At 41.2% G+C, this 21,613-nt stretch overlaps 1 protein-coding gene across 1 annotated transcript in view; it reads right to left on the reverse strand.

Annotated features, from left to right (window-relative positions):
- top2a (DNA topoisomerase II alpha) overlaps positions 1-21,613 on the reverse strand; it is a 51,666-nt gene that overhangs the window by 6,884 nt on the left and 23,169 nt on the right. The window contains 15 exon segments of the mRNA XM_028818465.2: positions 1,107-1,247; positions 1,365-1,503; positions 3,863-4,054; positions 4,177-4,260; positions 5,372-5,509; positions 9,539-9,630; positions 10,456-10,651; positions 11,605-11,805; positions 14,175-14,309; positions 14,433-14,664; positions 14,770-14,918; positions 17,765-17,886; positions 19,725-19,839; positions 20,456-20,548; positions 21,083-21,192. Of these exon segments, the coding sequence (XP_028674298.2) occupies positions 1,107-1,247; positions 1,365-1,503; positions 3,863-4,054; positions 4,177-4,260; positions 5,372-5,509; positions 9,539-9,630; positions 10,456-10,651; positions 11,605-11,805; positions 14,175-14,309; positions 14,433-14,664; positions 14,770-14,918; positions 17,765-17,886; positions 19,725-19,839; positions 20,456-20,548; positions 21,083-21,192 (2,139 nt within the window).

A 21,613-nucleotide genomic window follows, 5' to 3' on the forward strand; every position in this document is an offset into this window, starting at 1 on the left:
GTGTTCATAATTTAGTCCGACTGCTAGCATGGACTGAAAGACTCACTTGCGGCTTGTAAGTACGACAGGCATAACAGTTTCCTGACAGTTAAGAAATGTTTCAACTGCATCGGAAAACTTTCTTAAAACAATAACGTTTCTTTTTTTTACAATACAACTTTGTTCTTTATTTTTGTGTGAACTGTTTTACTTTGAAATTTTACTAAAGCTTTTTAAAACAAAGATATTTTGTCTTTGGAATCGTTTCAACACGTCAAGCTATTGCCAGAATCCCACGAAGCAAACTAAGGCTGCAGAAGTTCTGGGTAAACGCAGCTACAGCCCCAATGTCTAGCTATGCTGCTGGATTTTTTAAGCTGCAGGTCAGCTTTGTTTTTCCTTATAAATTCCAAAACCAGAAAGGATTTCAATTGAACTTTAGCATGAGAGGAACTCTAAACAGCAGATGTGTAGCGTGTGGGTGAAGAAGTATAAACAGACAAAGGGGGGCTTCAGCTCCTCTGCTCCACAGAAGGTTTCCTTCCTCCCTTAAGACATCTGCATTACGGTGTGACAGACGTACCGCCCCAATCAAACTCTCGCCCGTCACTGTCCCCAATGTTGGCTGTACCAGGCCTGAGGGGGTTTGGGTCCTTGACTCCGGAAGCGAGAGCCCCGCAGAGATGCGCGGTGATTGATCAGAAGACACTGATAAAAATGTGAATTGTTCTTGCGCATTGCTTCTGGCATTAAACTATTTTCAAGCATATTACTGAAAAGTGCATCTTTGGCATTAGGCCCTTATAAAGCACGTTTTGCTCTTGTTAAAACAAACATGGGGTCATTTTAGCGCCAGCCAAGTTATCACGATGATAACTGATTATTTCTTTTTGGAAGACAGCAGACAGAGTGGAAAAGTTTCAGCAGGCGTCAGACATGCAAGATACTGCACCCCTCAATACATACAAGCGACTCTGAAAAGTAAACTTCAGTCATGCTAATTCCAAACATTAGTTTCCTTTCATGGACTTTGCCCAACAATCGCATGCTATGACTGCATCTGGGCACTGAAAGAAAAAAAAAAAAAAAAAAACTGCCAGGGGGCATCTGCAATGGTGGGCTCTTACCTGCAGCTCTCTTCTGTACGGCCTCTCGAGGAGCCACTTCTGTATCACTCAGGTCCGATTCTCCTTCAGAGTCTGACCACGGATTTTTCTTCTTCTTTAAAGGTTTAAATGGCAGCTTGGTTTGTTTTTTTGTTTTCTGGCCTTTGAAACGAACAGAAAAGGGTCCCAGTTAATTTAAACAAGAGCGGGTCCCATTTACGAGTACCCCAGTTCACTTCAAGTGACGGCACAGCGTCTCCTACGGACTTTTATTCATACCTGGTTCTTTTGGTTCTCTTTTGATTTTCCTGGCCACTTTGGAGGCGAGGCTGTCTCCATCTTGAGATGGGATGCTGCAGTCGTTCTCATCATTTCCACCTTCATCAAACTGTATCCCCATGACAACTCCATCTTCAGTCTGCAGAGAGTTTGGACAAAGGCACATTAGAAACTTCAGCCATTTTACTGTAAAAAGTGACCAAAATATTTAATTTCTCTTGTTTTAAACACACATTCATCAGCTGGATTACACTTCATGTTGAAAACTTTCTTCTTTTACACATAAAGTCAAAACCAGCCATGCACAAACCCCCACCGTGTCGTAACAGGCCAATTCAAAGTCACCAATCAAACCAACCTGCACATCTATGAAGTCTGGGAGGAGAGGAGACTGGCATATTTCAAGGCACACATGTGGGCACAGCATTTAAATTCTGTACGGGAAGTGGTCTGCTCAGGAATTCACCCCACGACTTGGAGATAAATCCATACACTGTAATGAATTACCAAGTAAAGGAATGTAGCAATGGGACTCTCCGTCAGTGCGTGGAACTCGTATTTTTAAACATTTCTTTGGTGTCAAGAAATTCAAATTATCACTGGACGTATTGTTTGTATTTCATGTAAAGGACATGCCTGGGGATTCATTTTATTATTCTACAGTATGAAACGTTTGCCTTTTAAGTCAAGTCAAGCTGGGGAGCCTGCACTGGTACAGTGTGTTGTCGCACCCACTACACGGCGAAACAACTCGGGATCCCGGTTGGGAACCCCCCCCAGGCAGACACGTGGTCCAGTCCCATCCTCCAGAAATGACCCTCTATCTGCCGCAGCCAGGTGTTACGTGGGCGACCCCAACAATGAGGATCTTATGAGCCTGATCACCCTCGGGGGGTTGGGGGGGGGGGGACATGCCACCATGGCCATAGTGCCGTAACTGGCGCTCCCTCACAATGCAGGTCATGTGCCTCATTCGGGACTCCACGAGCAACACAAACCAACGGTACCCAAGGATTTTCCGGAGGCACACACATGAAGGAGTCCAGTCTTCATCTCAGGTCGCTGGACAGCGTCCATCTCTCACAACCATATAGCAAGACAGGAAGCACCAGAACTCTAAAGACTTGGACCTTTGTCCTTTTGCATAGATATTGGGAGCGGCACACACCCCTTTCCAACAATGATGGATGGATTAAAAGCCAGAAGTCTGTATGACCATCAGCATCAAGTGACTCCGTGAAAAAACCCTAACTACAAAGAGGACTATTTCATTTATGTTAGGTAGAATGCCCAGAGGGGACTGGGTGGTCTCGTGGCCTGGAACCCTTACAGATTTTATTTTTTTCTCCAGCCTTCTGGAGTTTTTTGTTTTTTCTGTCCACCCTGGCCATCGGACCTTACTCCTTTCTATGTTCAGTAATGTTGTCTTATTTTAATTTCTTATTTTGTCTTTTATTTTTCTTCTCTTCATTATGTAAAGCACTTTGAGCTACTTTTTGTATGAAAATGTGCTATATAAATAAATGTTGTTGTTTCCAGCAACCTCATGACCCCCTGGTCTCCCAATCCGTCTACTGACTTCACAGGATGAGTCACCAGAGACATGAATGTCACTGCCAAGGTAAATAAACCTCTCGTCGAGGTGACTCTCTCCACAGACAGACACACTGCTGATGGCCGTGCCCAAGAGGTCATTAAAGGTCTCAAATTATGAGAACCCTCAGTGCCAGGATGCGGTCGATGGTAGACTTCTTAGGTGTAAAACCAGACTGTTCTGGTCACTGGTAGGTGAGCGAGTGATCATGGATCCTATTGAGGACAACCCTAGCAAGGACTTTACCTGGCACTGAGAGCAGTGTTATCCCCCTGTAGTTGCTGCAATCCAGGCGATCTCCCTTCCCTTTCCAGATAGGGATGACAAGTCCCGTTTTCCAGTCAATTGGGATGATGCCAGTCTCCCAAATGGAAGCAAAGATTGCTTGCAATGCCAGGAGGACAGCCATACCACCAGCCTGGAGAAGTTCACCCCGGATACCACAGATCCCTGCAGCCTTTCCCCACCTCAGCTGGTTCACCACCAATTGGAGGATCAGCCTCAAGAACCGTGGGCCCAGAGATGTTCAAAGCTGATCCTCCGGTTAGGACGTTGGATAACTGCTCAGAGTAGCCAGCCCAGCGGGTCACAACTGCAGTGTCATCCGTAAGGACCGTTCCATCAGCTGCCCTGAATGCGACTCTCCGAGGAACAAATTCAGATGTGCGTAATGCTGCGATTCCTCTGTAAGCGCGAGGAATCGTGGGTCGCTAGACCACAGATTCCTCTAACAAACGCCTCTTTATCTGCCCTCCGAGCCCTCGCAGCCGTCCTTCTCAGTTCCCGGTACAGACCAGAGTTGTAAAAGCTTGCCACACAATACTATTTCACTGCCCGGAGATTATAAAGTTATTATACAATAAACAGGAGCATCTCTGCAGTACCAGAACATGAACACACTCACCTTAACCTTCTTTCTAGCCTTCTTGGTGGCATCAACTTTCATGGCAGTGGTGATGCGTGGCACCACCCTACGTCCCTGGGGGGAAGGCATGACCTCCTGTTGGGCCAACTTCACCACCTTGGACTTGCCCACTTTGCCCTTAACAACTTTGACTCCAACAGCGGCGTCCTCCCGTTCCTGAGCCTCAACCCGCTGAGGAAGAAAAGGCAGAGTGGATGACAAATCTTTAAACCAACACACAAAAAAAAAATTCCTGACGTTTTTTTTGGCTTCGCATGTGTGGAAATGACAAAGCCTGGCCTTGGACAACTTACTTCTAATTCCTCGAGAAACGCTGCCAGATCCTCTTTCCACAAATCCGTCGCACTTTTTCTTTTCAAGGTGTTCAACTCTTGCTCCTGTAAATGAGAGGAGAGGAAACCGATCAGTATCTCCCGGCTGGCCTTGGAATGCCTCGGGGTCCTCCCAGAGGAGCTGGAGGAGATGGCCGGGGAGAGGGACGTCTGGGCTTCCCTGCTTAAGCTGTTGCCCCCACAACCTGACCTCAGGTAAGCGGTGGATAATGGATGGATGGAAACCGATTAGTGGATCGGGGCCTGTGATGTGTGTGATGGAGGAGGCTCCTCCAATGCTGGGGTTGATATTTCAAGAATCAAGTAAGCCAACAGGCCTAAAACAGCAGTAACAGGACATGTTTGCTGATCTCAAGCTTCCCTGTTGTCGGATCAGAAGTAGTTAAGCATTCAAAGAGATGTACCGTATATACTCAAAGTATAAGTCAGGTGTTGAAACATGAAAAATTGATCATAAAAATCAGACCCTGACTTATACACTCCGTTCAAAAAATACGAAACTTATATTTTTTTTTTACATCTTCTTGCCTCCTCCAATCTCACACCAGTTTCTCAGACACATTGAATTTTGTTGCAGCAGCGCAGTTACCAATTTCTTTTGCCACTTCAACTTTTAATTTAAAACCAACTTTATATTTTCTTCTGATCGAACGCTCCATCGTAGATAAGGGATGCTCTTACGATAAAGGTGTATGAGGGCGAGATACAAAAAAAACACAAAACAGTGCAAACGTCGCTTTGGAATAGTGTGGGCATCACCGTGTGGTCACATAGGCACAATACATAGGAAAAAAAACCAAAAAGGCCGTGTGCTCCCCTGTCTCAGGTGGGTGTTAGCATATCAATCTCTTGGACCAATAGCATGAGTTTTCCACATTTGGAATATACCACCGACATTATTAAATACCAGAAATTATGCGGTAAAATCAAGTCCCGACTTCTCCGCAGGAGAACTTAAAGGCGAGTATATACGGTACTTGAAATAAGGTCAGAAAGTGCCGATAGAAAACAAAAAGTTGTGTGAATTTTGCCAGATGTCACAAGGCATTTCTTCAAACTGAGGTGGGCAGGCATGCCTCATATTCTGCACTCTGACCCTCCATGTCCAGTTTGACACAAGTACCCCTAACTGAAATGAGGGAAGGAAGCCACAAACCTTGACATCCCGCTGTTTGCATAGCTCTTCTTTCTTCTCTTTGGTTAGGTACCACATGGGCATGCTGAGCAGGTAATTGTAGTCTGGACCAGATGTGACCGTCTCTGCATTCTCTTCAGCTTCTGGTTCCTCTTCAGCCTAAAACAGGTAGACTCATTTATTTATGAGAGAGTCCATTTGTTCCCTTTAAACAATCATCTAAATAGAAGAATTAATTTCTTTCTTATAAACAACTGATTTTGACACAAGTCAATCTCACCTCACCTTAGTAAGAGACAAAATATGGACATAAATAAAAGGCCAAACAGCCTGTCCAGGTCTTTCACTGTGTTTTATATTCAGTCTTTATACAGGAAAGCTACGAGAAGCTTCCAGAACCTATTAAATGAAATTTGAATCTGCAGGGGGTTTGTTTGCTGCAAACAACCTTGCAACTGATGTGTAAATGAGCCCCCTTTTACTTGAGGGACTCCCAAGGTTTGTAGTTTATGAAGTACACTTGGAATAAAATGTCCTGCTGAGCTCAAATCGCTGCTTGGAAGAATAGGTTTTTAAAAATAAAAGACAGGATTACAACCTGCCAACAGTTCTAAACGTTTTTGCCAGTCTACCTACATTGTTGAGCTTTATCTTGATAACACACACACACACACAATCTTCAGAGTTTCTAATACACTTTGGCACTTGGTTCCTCACTGACCACATTTGCAGAAAGCATGCAGTATAGCAAACTGGGCCTTGCTAGGCAAATTGAAAATCCTACCATCCACTTCCAACCTACATAGACACGGGATTTTATTTCGCTTCACATTTATCAGATGCACGTGGAATTCACCGGGTCTTTGAGTAGACTGGGCTAAGTGGAGAACACGGAACTTCTATACAAAAAGAGTCAGCGCAGGTGAAGGTCCTTTAAGGTGTGCAACATGCTGTTAGGAATGTTAAGTTACTGTCATGGTGGCCAGTGTACTAATGCGGTCTGCTGGGCAAGTAACATCAGCACAGAGGATGCCAAACCAGACAGGGCAGGGTAACAGCACTGCAGGGCTGGTCCTGGACCCATTACAGTCAGTGGCAGAAAAGACAGGGTGGTACGATTAGAGGCCATCACATGAAATGTTATGACCTGGAGTGCGTTCAGTTGCTGGCTCAGTCCGCCATTATTGGTGTAGAGGTGTAGCCATCAGACTATACGGTTATAGTAGACACACGAGGACAGGGCCTCATATTATACCGCATTCAAAACACTGTGTGCACATTTCTGGCTCTTACCCCTTATGTAAATGTATACTTCATTTTTTAACTATACTACTGCTTTTGTTCTGTTTATCTGAAGTGCTTTCTATCCTTCTGTATTCGGCTGGAGGAATTTAGGCGTATGATACACTTCAAGAGGGACCATCCACTATAATCCAAACAAACTCTTCTCTCATAATTCCTCAAAGGACTTTGTGCCTGACTAACAGCACATTCAAAATATCCACCCGAATACAACATACTGAGGAGGCATGGAAGAACAAATGTAGTACGGCAGGGAAAAAGTAACTCAAGTGTGCTAGGCTCTTTAAATCAGAGAAGGCCCCAGATGCTCCAACTCTCAAACGCCTGTCCAAAATACTTTACACGCTCAGTTCCTCCCTCGCTGGGCCACCAAAGGAATTTGTTGCAAAACTGCGAGCCCTGACAGCATGATGTGTGTGGGACGGCGTACAGCTGGGTTCACGACACCACAGACCCTTAAGCAGAACTCCTGCTTGAGACCGTTTGAATTCCACGCTTTGCAATAAGCTAAACCAATTTTACTCATAAAGAAATTCCTACTTCGGACATTCCATTGATGCAAAATTCACAATAGTGGTCTTGAAGGGCAGACACACTGGTGCCCAGTGCAGGGTTGGTTTCCTCCATGCACTTAATGCTGCTAGGGTCGACTTCAGCCCCAGTAACCCAGAACTGGATAAACAAGAACAGAAAATGGCTGGACAAATCATAAAAGGAAAAATGTCAATGCTGCCCAAACAAAGGGAATCGCTATGGTAGTGGGTCATGGGCTCTGCCAGTCGCAGAGTTCACAGATTTGGAGTCAAAGCTAAAAATCCTTTAAAAGTGCACATTGAAGGTCAAGCTCAGTAAGTTTCAAGTCAAAGTTATTTCCTCACAAACATGGCATACATGCATTTACCACGCAAAAATGTGTTCTGAAGTTGAGCAGTTCATCTTGGCACTGGATAATGGAAGCTATGGGGCACAGAGCACCATCGAAAAACTAAACCTTTAAGATGTACCAATTGTGCCAATTTATCAAGCCAAGAATGTTTTTCAGCATTGGCTCTGAGCCTGGAGATTACACACACATTGTGAAACAGCTTATACATGTCATATTCAAAAATAAAAACAAAATAAAATATTGAGATTCAGGCATTTTAAACAGACAGCCAGCTGTGTGCGCCACCTCAGTGCTCGTCTTCCTCCACAACACCCTTTCACTCCCAGTGGTGTGGTTTCCACTGTAAAGACAAATCACACAAAAAGTTTCCCACCAGATATGTGGTATCGTGGTGCTTTACTCCCACGAACACCACTAGTGCCACACAAACAGAAAACGCATCCTTACCTCAAGGAATAAAAAATAAATAAAAAATACTACCAGGAATGAGAGATAATGTGACTATTCCCAAACTTGCATCGGAAACACGGACAGGACGTTTGCTTGTATTGAAACCTTCGCTGCTTCAAAGTAAGCGTATTTGGTTAGTTTTTAGGCTTATTTTGACGGTGCTCCACGCCCCCTGGCTTTCATTATAAAACACCAGGATAGGCTCTGTACTGCTTTTTAAAATTTATATATATATAAAAAAAAAAGGTTCCCTTTAGAATACAATTTTACGTGGCCAATGCATATATTCTGTGTTTGTGAAGTAACTGACTTGAAAAATACCAAATTTATTCTTCAAGGAATCGCTGTTTCAGATCACCAAATGTCCCTCTCCCGCCCCCCCACTACCACAATGTGGTCACAGAATGGTCATTGGGTGATACGAGGACATCAGTAGACAGGATGACTACGCTCCTCACAGAGGATTTTAGAATCAAAAAAAAAAAAAAAATTTAATATATAGATATATCTATATATCTTACATCTATCTATCTATCTATCTATCTATATCTATATATATATATATATATATATATATATATATATATATATATCTATCTATCTATCTATCTATCTATATATCTATCTCTATATATCTATATTTCTATCTACATCTATATATATTCTTCCTCACTTGGCCAAATATGTTAGTATTGGATTCTGATCAGAAACTGGAGAAGTCAAATTTTATTACCGAAAAACTGACATCCATAACCTTGAGGATTTTAGACTGGACGGTCAGATCAGCGCGGTGGTGAAATCTTGTTTTTTTTCAGCCGAGACGTTTGGCAAAGATAAACATTCTTTCCAAAGATCAATTTACAACAGTAATCCACGCTTTCATTACAACCCGGCTGGACTATTGTAATTCGTTGTATGTTGGTGTTAGCCAGTCCACCCTGTCTCAGCTCCAGCTGGTGCAAAATGCTGCTGCACGCCTTTTAACTGGCACGCGAAAAAATGAGCACATTACACCTGTGTTATCCTCACTGCACTGGCTGCCTGTTCAGCTTAGAGTTCATTTTAAGATTCTTTTATTTGTTTTTAAGTCCTTAAATGGGCTTGCTCCGCCATATCTCGCTGAGCTGCTGCATATGCACTCTCCTTCCCGCTCACTCAGATCAGCTGCTTCTGGATGTGCCGAGGACTCAGCGAAAGCTCAGGGTGATAGAGCTTTTTCCGTTGTGGCTCCAAGGCTCTGGAATCCACTGCCGATCCACATTAGACAGGCCTCCTCACTGCTCATTTTTAAGTCTGCTCTTAAGACTTACCTCTTTGGTTTGGCGTTCGATCCTGTGTGAGCAGTTGATTTTACTCTGTATTAACTCTGTTTACTTGTGTTTACTATGTTTTAATTAGTTTAATTTATTGTATTTTATTTTACTTATTTATTATTTTGTTTTTGTTAAAATTTATTTTAGCCTATGTTCAGCACTTTGGTCAGCGGCTGTTGTATGTAAAGTGCTTTATAAATAAAGTTGACTTGACTTGCACAGCCAACAGTAGTCTACCTTTTCCTGTGACTTTTTCCAGGCCTTCACTGGATCCGAATCGTATCCCATTCTCTCCAACATCTGGATCAACTCCTTCTTTGGCTTGTTCTCTGCAGAAAAGAGAGAAAGCTGTAACATACACACTGAGGACACATGTATTCACTTGGGGCTTCCAGAACTCCATTCCATATACATTCATTTCTAGTGAAGTGACACGCGCTTTATTTAATTTATTTTGTTAAATGCTTTTACAGTTAGCTTGCCTCGAGCACATACGCCTCCTCCAGAGTTTCACCAAAGCCGATGTCACATTTGCTCCACCGAGAAGTTGTGCAATGTCAAACTTGACATCTGGGCTGTTGGTCTCATTGCCAGAGCAATTATGCATGAATTTCCAACACAGTGGTACATTTCCAAGGTATTGTGCACTCGTCCCCCTTTTCTGAAAGCCGATAACGTCCTGCCTGATGTGGCCAGTGCCCATGCAAAGGGTTTACAGGTACGGTGAGATCAGCCACAATTTCTGCTTTACTATATTTTACATAACATGACAGACAAACAAGCCCCTCTTCTATTTCAGAAGTCCAAAACACTCTCACTCATTGCTGCATTATAAGCCTGTTCTGACAATTCAAAATAAATTGCAAGCACTGATGCACAGAGAGCCTGCTCCGACACGTTAAAATGAAATCAAACCGGTTTTACATTGTTAGGGCGAGTCGCAGGGTACGTCATGCTACACAACTGTTGGTCATGGGAGATCTCTGACTGGCTAAGATATTGTAAACGAGGTTTCTACATTCATTTAAAAAAAGGTTGGAAAAGTTGTGTAGTAAAATGAAGAGTTTGTGAATATTTCACCAAAGAATGGAACGCGGACAGCAAGCCCAGATTAAAAAGACCTGTAACCGAGTTTAAGAAAAGTAACTTCTTACCAATGACAAGCTTGCCCTCAATCTTCTCCAGAATGAAGCGTGCTTGGTTACTCAATTTACAGGATTCCGCACCCAAAACACCCAGAAGCCAGTCCTTGCGCAGACCATAGTATTTCATCCTTAATTCAAAGAATTCTTTTAGAATGTCTTGAATTACTTCATATTTCCTCAGACAACCCATGTGGTCAAAAAGTACCTGCAGAAATAACAAAGAAGAATAAGGAAATGAACCTGCAATGCAAAAGAACTGACGCCTGTGTTAGAAAGGAAAAAACGCAATACAAAACTAGAAGTATCTGTGGGGCCAGATTTAGAAATTCACAAACATTAAAACAATTCAATGAAAGTGATCTGCACCACTTAAAAACAAAGTATTGGAATATTAAAAAAATAAAATACCCAGAATTCTAATCTGGATACTAATGGATCGGCCTCAGCTTCTTAAAAGTGCCATTACCTAATCTAACCGCACTACATTGGAAGGAGCATGCAGCAAACATCCATGTTTCATTGAAATTGCACCCAAAAGAATCACTGCATTTGGTTTCTTTTTTTATTAAAAAGACATATATAGTCAAATGACAGGTGATCCAAACCATGAATCAGTGTGTCACGATAGCCAACTCCAGTAACATGCTGCAAGCACCACAAGAATTTGATTGAGTCTACGTGAGGGCTGCAAATATCTGTGCTTCTTTCCGTCTGTAAATTGTAGCTGTATGTTCAGTTTTAGGGCGGCACGGTGGCGCAGTGGTAGTGCTGCTGCCTCGCAGTGACCTGGGTTCACTTCCCGGGTCCTCCCTGCGTGGAGTTTGCATGTTCTCCCCGTGTCTGCATGGGTTTCCTCCCACAGTCCAAAGACATGCAGGTTAGGTGCATTGGCGTTCCAAAATCAGCCCTAGTGTGTGCTTTGTGCCATGTGGTGGGCTGGCGCCCTGCCCGGGGTTTGTTTCCTGCCTTGCGCCCTGTGTTGGCTGGGATTGGCTTCAGCAGACCCATGTGACCCTGTAGTTAGGATATAGCAGGTTGGATAATGGATGGATGTTCAGTTTTACCTGAATTTTTAATATCCTTAAAATCAAATGACATGAGTAACACCAGACACACAATGAACTTTGATGACCGGAAAGCTCATGGAGTCAAACTTACCATTGAGTTGCAAGTGAGCGACGTCTGAAGCTTGAAGACTTTGTGCAGTCCAGCAGCCTCTGCTTCCGCCAGTTTCTCTTCAGTCATCTTCACCACAAAGCGAACCGTGGTGTCCGTGTGGTACTCCTTGTAATCCGTAATTAGAGGTGGGGTCTTCTCACTCCCATTCAACATCGGTTCTAAAACCTGTTCTTTGTAAATCTAAAACACAAGGATACATCTAATTATGAACAATTAAATCAGAGAGGAAACATTAACACATTAAACCGTGCATCTATAAGAGTAATAATAAAAAAAAAAAAGTGTGCGTGTGCTTGTACTGCTTTTATAAAAGGATCTAAGACCCTTAAGAGAACAGGCACTTGATGGCTTAAATCAGCGTTTCTTTAAGTATGGGTCAGTCACAGACATTTCTATGCTAGGTCGCCACATGATTGCGTAGTAAGACTTTGTTTCAACGGCCCACATTTAGCCCACCCTGCCATCTCAAATGCAATTGAACAGCTGCCCTCCATCACAACCTGCAGTTCACTGGAGATACACAAACTCGGGGATGACTGCGACTAGCAGCAGATGAGTTCTCAGGGGTGAAACAGGACTGGATCTACCAGTCTAGTGGCAAGAATTTGTCTTTGAAATACAAAGAACAAAAAACAGTTTTATATATCCTGATTAATTTCAGGAGCCTGAGGTCACAGACCCCATTGGCCCATGCAGAAGTCCAACTGGGACAGCAGCGTTGTATGCTAAATGCTGTTTCAGATGCCATGGAGTTCCAGCCAGTGCCTCATGACGTGGTTGCCATAACAGCATAAATGTAATGGAGTGGAAAAGATGTTTGGCATTAAGTTTATAGTGCCACAGTGAAAAAGAATGGCTTCATGTAACGCTATTTTAAAGTGGTTTGAGAAATCTCAAATCAACTGGTAGTGTAAAGGCCTTTTTTTTTTTTTTTGGACAACTAAGAACCGTAAGAACACCAGACAATATCACAAGGGTGACACAGGCTGTTGAGCGGAGCCCTCGACAACGCAGCATGACATTGAAATGCTTAATCCTCCTAACCAAACTAGACTGCTTGCCAAGTAACTTATCAAGATTTATCCTGTCACTGGTATGAAATACAAATAATGAACACAAACCTGATAGTTATGTGCACACACAGATTTTATATACTTTTATTAACTTTTGAGGGGTAATTTTCTTTTTGCATAACTTTTGGGGGGTCTGCCATTATACAACACCCATGGAGCAATTTTCAGGTTAAGGGCCTTTGCTCAAGAGCTCAACAGAGGAGGATCCCTTCTGGCATTTAGCTACATGACGCAGCTTATTACCGTTTATTGAAATGTTAAGCCGACAAACAGTTCAACGTCCTGCTTTTCATTTATTGATAAAAGTGGAGCTCATTAACAAAAAGGGCATTTACTTTGCCTTAAAAAGAATAAGCATTAATTGTTTTTTGCCACTTTATTCCTTATCTGATGGCCTAAGACAAGTGACCCAAATTAAGTGACCATTCATCCCGTCATTTCAAAAAATCACATCTCTGTGCTGAACCCAATTAAGTTATTTTTCTCAGCTTTACTAAAGCTTTGTAAGAACCAATCTAAGGAAGTTGAAGCTTTGAATTAAACTCCTATTAATGTTTGCTTAATTTGAATAGAATAGAATTTCTTTCATTGTCAGACAATGGTATTGAATTTTCACCCTATAAGTTAGTAAGAGATAGAATTTTCTTGCTATAACTGAGGTACAGTGTGATAATTGATTCAGTTGTTGTTCAGAACAGGTCCCAGTACTCAGGGACTTGACCCGTTTTCAACTCAAATGGGATAGGCATACAGTTTTCTGACCGTCGTCATTTTGAAATGGTTCAGAAACGTGTTTTGAAGTGATTTGTAACGATTTGAAATGTAACAAGACTTAAAGATTTGAACAGAACTTTTCTTAACAAGAACATTTTTTTTTGCTAGTTTCTTTTTGTGTGAACTGTTTGAATTTTAACTTAAAAAACTTTTAAAAACGAAGATATTTTGTCTGTGGAATCATTTCAGGCTTTTGTTGAATCCCATTTTTATATAATATATATAATATAATTTTTTTTTTCCACGGCATTCGTTGTCTGTGTCACAATGTGATTATATGGGTGGTGATGAGCCCAGAATTAGGGCGAAACACGTGTCGCGTACTCTTTGCATTATTTGACAGTAAACTATTTCAACCATATTTTATATATATATTTTATTTATATATATATATATATATATATATATATATATATATATATATATATATATATATATATATATATATATATATATATATATATATATATATATATATAAAGTTAGAGCTGCTGAACTTTGATAAATTTTAGAAAAACGCAGCTACAAGCTTGCACCAAGAATTTACACTGGCAGTGTTATACCACAGGAATCGATGCCCTGTTTTGAATAACCGTTTCATCAACAAATGTTTGCTTTTCACATTTCCCTTTAATATTCATGTGAAAAGTATGCTTTAAAGCTCCTCCAACCCGTCTTAAATGGCACAGACAAGGTCCTCACCTGAGTCCACGTTTTAGCCGGCAACTCTGTAATTTCCACAGTGGTTGAATCCAGCACCGACACTTCCCCACTGATAATGTATTGATTTGGGCCGAGTTCCAGGACGGTTCCTTTGAAATTCTTGAAGCTGGGAAGCTATTCGGAGCAAAAGAGGGGAAGGAAAAAAAAAAAAACCCAAAGTCGTACAATTCTGCTTGGTTGGTTTCCATTCAGAAATCATAGCCTAAGTAAAAGGTTTTGCAGCCAAATAAGTCTTACCATGGGAAGTGGTTCATCTCCATCTAGCATGCGACGAACATTGTTGACAACCTCCTTCACGTCAAAATTAGGAAGTCGGCAGGCCCATCCAGTCCCTATGCCCTCTGCTCCATTGATAAGGACCATTGGGATAATGGGGATGTACCACTCGGGCTCCACCTTCTGATTGTCATCATACATGTACTTCAGTAAGTTATCATCCACAGCTGGGAAGACGAGCCGAGCCAGAGAGCTGGGGACAAGAACACAATTGAGACGTATTTAAAATCACAAGGTCCATATATAGGTGCTGAAATGTGAACAATGAGAGGCGTCGTAGGTGTATTAATATTCAGACCTAAGCATGGTAAAGATGTATCGAGGACTAGCAGCATCTTTGCCACCATGTAAGCGTGTGCCAAACTGACCGATGGGTAGCAAGAGATTCAAGTTGTTACTGCCGACAAAATTCTGAGCCAAGTTTATAATAGTCATCATAAGAGACATCTGTAAAAACAGAAGGAAGACGTCAGAAGTGATACAAATAAGAATACAAGCCAACATATTAAAAACACATTTATGTGCTGTAAGAGAACAGGAAAAATACTCAGTACATCACCACAGTCTTCACACATCAACTGTATACAGTGTGGGGGGAGAAATGAGCAGGCGAGACTTTATAAATTCCCATGGTTTTTAGACATTAAGGTATATATTTCGATGTGTAGACTACATATAAATATAAACATATAAATATACATATAAAAGGCAAAGCCTTCACTGACTCATCACTAATTCCCCCACTTTCCATAAAGGTGGGAAGCTGAAATTTCACGTGCTCATTCCTTGCAGTGTACTTACAAAAGTCAGGTATGCTTCATGTCCTATTGCAACACCCAAGGGGGGTTGGGGAGAAACGGGTGTACCCCCTAAACCAGGGGTGGGCAAAGTCATTCCTGGAGGGCCGCAGGTTTTTGTTCCAACCCAATTGCTTAATAAGAAGCACTTATTGCTCTAGAAACACTTCTGCTTCATTTTAGTTATCTCCCTCAATAAGATTTTGAACCCTTATTGCTTATTTAAGTCTTAAACAGCTGTATTCTCGGTTTTTAATTGCTCCTTATTAGCAATAAGATGCAAACGACAAAATAAACCAGCAGTTGTCCATTTTGCTTGTTACCCTTTACACCTGTGTGTATTTATCATGCACTATTTGGTTTAATTAAATACTTGGAAGGAAAGAGAAGAGAAAAAAGTGAAGGATTGAGAATTACCCATCCGTTTTACACTTCAAAGTATTTGGATGATATCCTTAGAATGGAAAAAAAAAAATCTAGGATATGAGAATGACTTGACATAGCAGAGTTAAAGCACCAACAAGCCATGAAATGTAATTATTGGCAAGGTTTGTTTTCTAATTAAGCAACTGGGTTGGAACAAAAACCCGCGGCCACTGCGGCCCTCCAGGAATGAATTTGCCCACCCCTGCCCTAAACCATATATATAGATAGAAATAGTGAGGAGAGGTTTCCCCTGTGACTTCCAATATACATGTGAAGCCCAGATTTCCCATGCTCATCCTTTCCACTGTACTTACAAACGTTAAGTAGGTTTCATTCCGCACCGTGTTTCATAACGAACTTTTGAAAATGTCTTCTTTTTGGTGGTTCTCACCATTATGCCATAAGGAACTTTCGGAACGGACCTCCCCTTTTGGTGGTTTCATTCCTTACTTTCGTTAACGGAGGATTTATTTCACGGCAGAGACGCACAAGGGCCGCCCCCAGTCCCTCTTCCTTTGTCCGCGCACCTATCATGTGGTTGGCTCCTTGACTGTATACGTTAACGCCATCCTCGCCTCCTTACTTTCCTCAGCTATTCGTCGTGCTCACTGCTCCCTTCTGCTTTAGTCCACCGCTTCAAGTCTGTTATTGTTTGCCTTGCTTCACGTCTTCCTGCCTTTTCATTTCGTTTCTTCACACTCAATCCTCCAGGCAGGCCTCCGTATACTCTATTTTTGCAGGTTGGCGCACCAATTATGTTACTACGAAACCTGCACAAGAACCTCATTGAGGCCACTGTCTTCACTGGAACTGGCACATTGGAGACTCGATTTATTTCTCTCATCCCCTCTGACCTCCCATTCCAATTCAAACGCCTCCAATTTCCAGTAAGGGTCTGCTTTGCTGTGACAATAAATAAGTCACAGGGCCAGCATTGACTTGACACGAGATTGCTTCTCAAATGGCCAACATGCTCAAGAGTGAGCTCAGCAGACAGCCTGGTCATTTTACAGCCCAAGGGCAGAACTGCAAACGTCGTTTACAAAAAGATCCTTACATCCTAAAAATGTGCATTTCTCATACACAACATTTACAATCATAAACTCTTTACAATCATCACATTCACTCTCAATGCTAAAATAAGCCTACGACAATTACATTGACAACCATGTTACGTTATTTTTAAAATGTTTCCTTTTCTTTTTCATAACTTCTTTAACACACCACTTCTCCGCTACGAAGCGCGGGTATTTTGCTAGTATTCTTATATACACACTTACAGTATGTACACACAATGCAACTGCTTGTACTCCATTACATTCACAAATTTCAATTCAAACCACCCCCCCCTTCAGCTTTAACTGGCGTCCACCATCACCTCTGCGTTATTCGTGGTCACTACTATCAGTTTTGGAAACTGTCTACATCCTTTTTCAGATGCGTACAATGCTGATATTTTGTATTACGTTTTTCACCTTCAGCACACTGCATAGATGCAATTCTCAGCCTTGAAGCTCAAGATTCATCGCCTTCAGGCGGCATGTCACGAGAGTGAAAAGGGCTAATCTGGGAATTCAATGGATTTCCCACACCTGCCTCATGTCTAGCAACAATGCACACAGCTCTGAGAAGATGTTCTAAAAATGAAGCGAGATTGTTGTGTTGTGGTGGAGTGCCTGAGCATTATAAATTGTAATCTACCTACAGAATCCTTGTGAAAAGATTGTGCAACACACAACATATAAATCAACCTTCAGCTGGCATTAGTGGGGCGATGACAGACATCTACTCGCCTTTGGGAATGCTAGAATGCTGGTATGCTGCCATCAAGTGGACAAGATGAGTGATTAGTACACCACCGTTTTTTAATTGTAAAAGCCCACGAGGCACCACAACTTTGTAAATCTACATAATTTGACATCATTGAAGCCTTGATGGGTCACACAACGAGTAACAGAGGTCTTAAGGACCCACACGAGAACCACTGGTGTATGTTACACACACCAGAACCTGCAGCTTGCAGGATTCTGCACAGATTCCACTAAAATAGTTAAAAGTATTATTGCTTACCTCACCGTGATGGTAAGCTGACATTTCAGCCACAGACCCTGCCAGCTGGGCCACCTTCACTTCTCGCTTGTCGTTCCTTTTAAAGCAAGTGAACAGCACTTTTCTCTGACCTGGTTTTACACCTTGATAACGAAGACAGAAAGTTACACTGATATTTGGGGCAAATAACTCGGACTTGCCAAAAAAAATAGAAAACAAATGTACTTTTTCCCTCTCAGTAACATTTAAACAGTAGAATCCACCTCCAATCTGAAAAATTTCCCCCCTTATTATTAATGAGAATAAAAGGAGAGAATAGAGAAAAGGGTACACAAGCTAGGCATTTACTGTATATACAGTACATCAATGTCCACACAGCGCTCTGCCAAATTCAGATGGTTGGCATTTTAAAAAAATGGGCCTAAATGAAGCTCAATACGCGCATATTAGGAGTGGTGAAGATGCTTGGGTCCGTAACTCAAACCCACTCATATATGCCAGCTAGCAAACACTGAGCTCCAGCAGGCACAACTCAAAAGGCGATGTCACCACATTACAGGTATTTTAAAGAATCACTCGAGGCTCAGCAATGGCCCTCATTCAAAACCGTGTACTACAGCAGATCGGCAGCAAGCTAACTGGGTAGTAAGGAGACTGTGGAAGATTGTGGGTTCGCTTCCCGGTTCCTCCCTGTGTGGACAGCGCTTTGAGTACTGAGAAAAGCGCTATATAAATGTAATGAATTATTATTTATTATTATTATTAGTTTGGTTTTAGCCGTACGAACTAGACAGAGAAATTCCAGAGCTTACAAAGGCACAGATAATAACCCTAAATCTTGATTGTCAGGGAGCAGTTAACCATCTAATAAAAAGTGGAACTATTACAAAATGATAAAAGTTAACCAGAATTATTATTTTGGGAGTGGCTGAAAAGAAGCCAGTTATAAAAAAAAATAAAATAAATAAATTCAAATATATAGCAAAATAAATATGTCTAAGTATAAAAACAAAATTTTCTTCTCAATTGTTACTTGTGCATTTATACATCAAGCTCCATAACATTACAACACAGAAAAATCAACAGTGGTCTCCCTTAGACTCTCTCATATACTCCGATGTGGGGATAGATATTTGAGGAGTAAACTACAAGATAATGATTTTTATATTATGTACTTTAGTGGGTGGCACAGTGGGTAGCACTGCTGCCTCACAATAAGACCACCCAGGTTCGCTTGCTGGATCCTCACTGCTCGAGTTTGCATGTTCTCCCCGTGTCTGCGTGGGTTTCCTCCGGTTTCCACCCATGGTCCAAAGACATGCAGGTTAGGTGGATTGGCGATCCTAAATTGTCCCTAGTGTGTGCTTGGTGTGTGGGTGCCCTGCGGTGGGCTGGCACCCTGCCCAGGGTTTGTTCCTGCCTTGCACCCTGTGTTGGCTGGGATTGGCTACAGCAGACCCCCGTGACCCTGTAGTTAGGATATAGCGGGTTGGTTAACAGATGGACGGATTATGTACTTTAAAGAACCATCCACATCAAATATAATGAACAATTATTATTAAAAAGTTGAATAAATCGGACTCTGCAGCTGCATGAATAAAAAAGTACCACTTCCGGCTAGTGGAAATAGCTCAAAAGTTGATAGAAATCTACATTTTGTACCGAATAATTGTATGCAAAATTTAAGTGAAAGCGTACTCAAGTTATCGTGTTTATGCACACACACGCACTTCTAAAAATGGTATTTTCAGACTCAGGGAGATCTAAAACATTGAAATTAATCAAAATCGAGGTCAAATGTTTAGACAATTACAATACTTCGTATACGAGAAAGTAAAATGTTAAGCTTATCTCAAAAAAAAAAAAAAAAAAAGTTTGTAATTTTGAGGTCCTTTTTTCCTGCCATTGTGTTGTTCTGATTATACACACAAGAATCAGTTTAAAATAAATCCTATTCAGATCAAAGGTTCTAGAAACTCACCATCCACTATGGAAGGAATGGACCTCTCATTGTCAGAGTTGGAGAACAGAATTAGCTCTTTATTAATAAAGTCATTGTAAGTGAGGTGTTTAGTTGCTTGCCCATACAAATAATCCTGCAGAAAAAAAAAAATATAAAAATTTGATTATGAATCTGACAACAAAAGGCAGAGACTCGATTCTCTCTCATCCTTTACCAGTTTAATCAAAGCAACAATGTGATTAACAAAATAATCCTTAGAGCAGAACTGTTCAAGCATACTTAAGGCATTCACATTTCAGTAGAAGACTCTGGAAGTTCCACCCGATTAAAAAATGGCAGCCCTCATTAGCTTGTCTGCTGCTGGTGGGCAGAGGCCTAAATTGGCACAACTTTTAAACGAGGCATCAGCAATGTAAACAAAAACCCTTTTCCATACTCGGAGGAAAGCAGCACCAATTTTCTACACTTCATAGCCTTTTTGGTTTTTTTTTTTTTTGAATTCTTAACATTGTGTTGTGGAAGAGTTCATGAGATTTGTCTGTTCTGAAGCTGTCACACACTTTCAACACCTCAGGTAAACATCACACTTTCTTCTATAACGGTAGAACATTATGAGCTGTCTGCCTGACGAATCTACATGCTTTTTTTTTTTTTTTATAAATATACTTTTGTTAGTTCACCCCCCCCCCCCGAGTAGAAATTGTCGTTTTGCTTGTTTCAAGTATTGTTAAGTTGGTCAGACCCTTTACCTCTGGCAAGCCATGGAGTCGCCTCTGACGCCTGTCATTCATAAAGTTGGTAAGCCACTCCTTTCTATCGTCCACCTTCTTCTTACTAAAGGCCTACGGGGTGGGGGGGGAAGAGAAAGAGTTAAGCAGCACACTTTATATGGCAGCAACAGGAGAAACGGCGCACACTGCCCACTTTTAAGAAAATGCGAACTATGATCAGGTAACCATCGAACTAAACATGCAAATCAGACTAGTATAATCTAACAAATGTAATGATTTTAAAAGGAAAACAATTACATAAAAAGTACAAATATGTAAAAAAAACATATTACACGTGTATTACAAACGAAACCTAAACACATCTTTTTAGAAAGACATTATTAAATTATTTTTATAGATTATCTTGTTTGTTAATTTATTCTTATCTTGTAGCACTTTGAGATTGTTAAATATAAAGCACAATAAAATAAAATTTATTATTATTATTACAAGTTTAGCTGACATTACAATTACATCACACATGAAAAAAACTCTGCAGGAGACACTTTTACATGCCCCAGTATGCATTCTCAAATTTGAAAGACGTATACAGTTCAGAATTAACGGGTAAATAAACTAAATTAAAAATGGCAGTGGAGTCGTTACCAAGGTGATCGCAGCATCATCTTCAGGACCTGAATATTTGAAAGGAATCCGGTGCCTTTCCATATCAGCAAAATACTCTTTTGCTTCTTTAGATGTGCTGGTACCCAGACCTACAGTGAAGGAACAAGCAAAAACCAAAAAGAATGCAACAATCAGAAACGAGAGTGTGGGGTAGGAGAGTGCTTACGAGCAATGGAATAGAAAAGGGAAATATAAATAAGTTAAACAGCATTTCATTGATTGTGGCCCTAAGTCACAATTATGAAGCCCATATCACCAGGTCATTCTCATATATGAAAATCAACTTGCAGAGTTCTAAAATATATTAAAGGACAAAAAACAACATTTTCAGCATCCGTGAGACTGGAAAAATCTGTGCACAAATGGCAAGCATGGACAGGTGAGGGTGATTAATCTAAAAAATATACCAGTAAAACATAAAAAAGCACTTATCTTCCAAAAATGTGCACTTGAACCCCTGCAACACTATACGCCATGTCATATTCATGGTGCCTTACTGTGTTTACCATA

Source organism: Erpetoichthys calabaricus, chromosome 14, assembly GCF_900747795.2.
Source record: "Erpetoichthys calabaricus chromosome 14, fErpCal1.3, whole genome shotgun sequence".
NCBI lineage: Eukaryota > Metazoa > Chordata > Cladistia > Polypteriformes > Polypteridae > Erpetoichthys > Erpetoichthys calabaricus.